At 50.2% G+C, this 2,471-nt stretch overlaps 2 protein-coding genes across 2 annotated transcripts in view; one reads left to right on the forward strand and one right to left on the reverse strand.

Annotated features, from left to right (window-relative positions):
- Positions 1-276: 276 nt before the first annotated feature.
- Positions 277-1,662, reverse strand: FTJAE_13939 (cyclin f-box; the record flags this gene model as incomplete). Its single annotated transcript, XM_037347129.1, has 1 exon — positions 277-1,662. The coding sequence occupies one exon, from the start codon at positions 1,660-1,662 to the stop codon at positions 277-279; it is 1,386 nt and encodes a 461-aa protein (XP_037199041.1).
- A 160-nt stretch (positions 1,663-1,822) lies between these two features.
- FTJAE_13940 (inositol phosphatase) overlaps positions 1,823-2,471 on the forward strand; it is a gene marked incomplete at both ends in the record, with an annotated part of 867 nt that continues 218 nt past the window's right edge. The window contains one exon of the mRNA XM_037347131.1: positions 1,823-2,471. This exon is cut by the window's right edge and continues 218 nt beyond it. Coding sequence (XP_037199042.1) covers positions 1,823-2,471 — 649 coding nt within the window.

Here is a 2,471-nt window from a genome sequence, read left to right on the forward strand (position 1 = left end):
CTGGACTCCCCATCGAAGGGGCCATCAAAGATCGTGAGGAAGAGAACGGCGATCCTGGCGTTGACGGAAGGGATGGAGAATACCCCTAGATATTTGCTACTGGCGTTTGATTATGTGTGGAATGTATATTGAGACTTGATTCCACTGTGATTTTATTTGTTATGCTTCATTCGTGATGCCTTTCGTCTTACCTTGAGTGAAATGTCTTAGATGTGAACATGGAAGCAACGGAACGAGATGGCGCAAGGAATTTACAGCATAAATTCATCTACGGTACTAACGTCGACCCTGTGTAGCCGCAGTAACTTGCGCCCACCAATCATTAATCCCCTCAACATCACACCAGTCCATCTCAATCGGATTCTCAAACCACCACCGTCCATTCTTGCGATCACTCTCATACTTCTTCAAACTCCCGCCATCAAAACGATGATTCTTCACACCCACTAGTAACACCGCACTTCCAACACGAGGAGTGAAAGCTTCTGGATTCAAAAAGACTGTGAGGTGGACTTGCTTTGAAGTAGAGGGGTCTGCGAGGCGTACACTTCGCTGTCGATACGGTGGGATATTCGAGGGTTCAATGGCGGAGAGGTAGGATACTATGGCGAGGACGTTGCAGGACCAGTTTTGGGCGTAAGGTAGGTGGGGGATTTGGCGGAGGGTGGTGAGCTTGAGGGGAGTTTGGGGATCGTGCCAGTCTCGAGGGAGGGCGATGGCTTGGTGGGATGTCGGTGTCTCTTGGGTTATCGCAGTTATTTGTGGAGTTTGTGGTCTTTGGGGAACCTCAGTCTTTTGTGGTGTCTGTGGCTTTCGCGATACCTCCACCTTCTGTGGTGTTTGTGGTTTCAGTGAAGGTCCTGCTTTTTGCGGCGTCTTCGGTTTCTGCAGTGTCTCTATCTTTTGTGGTGTTCGCGGCTTCTTCCAAAGTGTTGCCTTGACTGGTGTCTGCGGCTTCGGAAGTGCCACCGTCTTTCGTGGAGACTCAGTCTTTTGAAGTGGAGGTGCCTTCTGGGGTGTCTTGGGTCTGTTGGGATTCATGAGTCTCTCAAAGGCTTCGAATGCTTCTTCAGCGGCTGCTTCGTCGACATCGTCAAACTCCATGTAATCCTCGAAGCCTGACTTAGGGGGCCCATTGGGAAACTCGGGCTGATTAGGAGCCGTCTTGACCTCTGTCTCAGGTTCTGGTGCTGGTTTGGACTGAGCCGCCAATTTTGCTTGAAGTGCTGGTGCCGGAATCTGTGCGGGTAGAGGTTCATCATTCTTCTGGAGCGCTCTATATGTTTCGTTCCAACCGACAGTAATAAGATCCCTCACCAACAGCATCACCATGCTATCCTCACCAACGTCCTTCCACTTGACATCGAACTTCTCACACCGGACATAAGCTCCCAAGGCGATCTCACCCGTGGTGACGAAGCGGTGCATATCAGGCGCTATTATCGCCTGAATGCAGAACTCTCCATCACCGAGAAGAAGTCGAATGACCTGCCATCTTCCTGATCTTGAGACAGAGATGTGATCAACGCGCTCGACAAGAAAGATGCTTCCGGGGACACAGTACTTTGTGCGTAGAATCTCACTGACAAGGGGTCTGAGTTCGAACGGTTCGCCTAGAAAAGTGTTGGCGGCGGGGTTGAGCTTCAGCGATCTTTCAGGCATGTGTGATGACCCATCTGTTGTTGGTGACGGTGTTGATGAGATGAGATGAGTAAGTGCTGAGTTAGCTTACAAGCGTGAATGAGGTCAGTATGCAGTTATCCACTATTTACTCAAAGCGGGGTTTGTTCACAGAACACTCATCACCTCAACACAACCCAAGATGAACAGTCCGTACGCCAAAGAACTCACCGTCGCTATTGGCGCTTTGCAAAAAGCTGCTCAATTGAGTCAATCAATTGTTGCTGACAAGGACAAAGGCGCAATTGAGAAAGATGACTTGAGTCCCGTTACAGTCGCCGATTTCGCGGTGCAGGCGCTCCTCACAGCGACGATCAAGAATGCGTTTCCAGAGGACAAAGTCGTGGGAGAGGAAGATGCCTCGGATTTGAGGCAGAATTCTGTGTTGATGGAGAGGGTTTGGCAGCTTTTGGAGGGTGTTGCTGGGGATGAGGATACAGTGTCGCTGTGCAAGTTGCCTGAGAGCAGGGAGCAGATGTGTGATCTCATTGATGAGTGTGGAGCTAGTAGCCCGTCTGCCACTGGGAGAACTTGGGTGTTTGATCCGATTGATGGGACAAAGACTTATCTGCTCGGTCAGCTTTATGCTATCAATATGGCCTTGCTCGTGGACGGTGAACAGACTGTTGGGATCGTTGGTGCGCCAAATTTGTCAATTGATGCAAAGGCACCCCTCAAGAACGAATACATTGATACCAAGGGTGAAGGATGTATCTTCTTCGCTGTCAAAGGTCACGGCGCTTACATCCGCCCCCTACGATCTGAGCAACCCATAAAACTCCCTCTTTACA

The sequence above is a fragment of the Fusarium tjaetaba genome (assembly GCF_013396195.1).
Source record: "Fusarium tjaetaba strain NRRL 66243 chromosome Unknown NRRL66243_c0000497, whole genome shotgun sequence".
Taxonomy (NCBI): Eukaryota; Fungi; Ascomycota; class Sordariomycetes; order Hypocreales; family Nectriaceae; genus Fusarium; species Fusarium tjaetaba.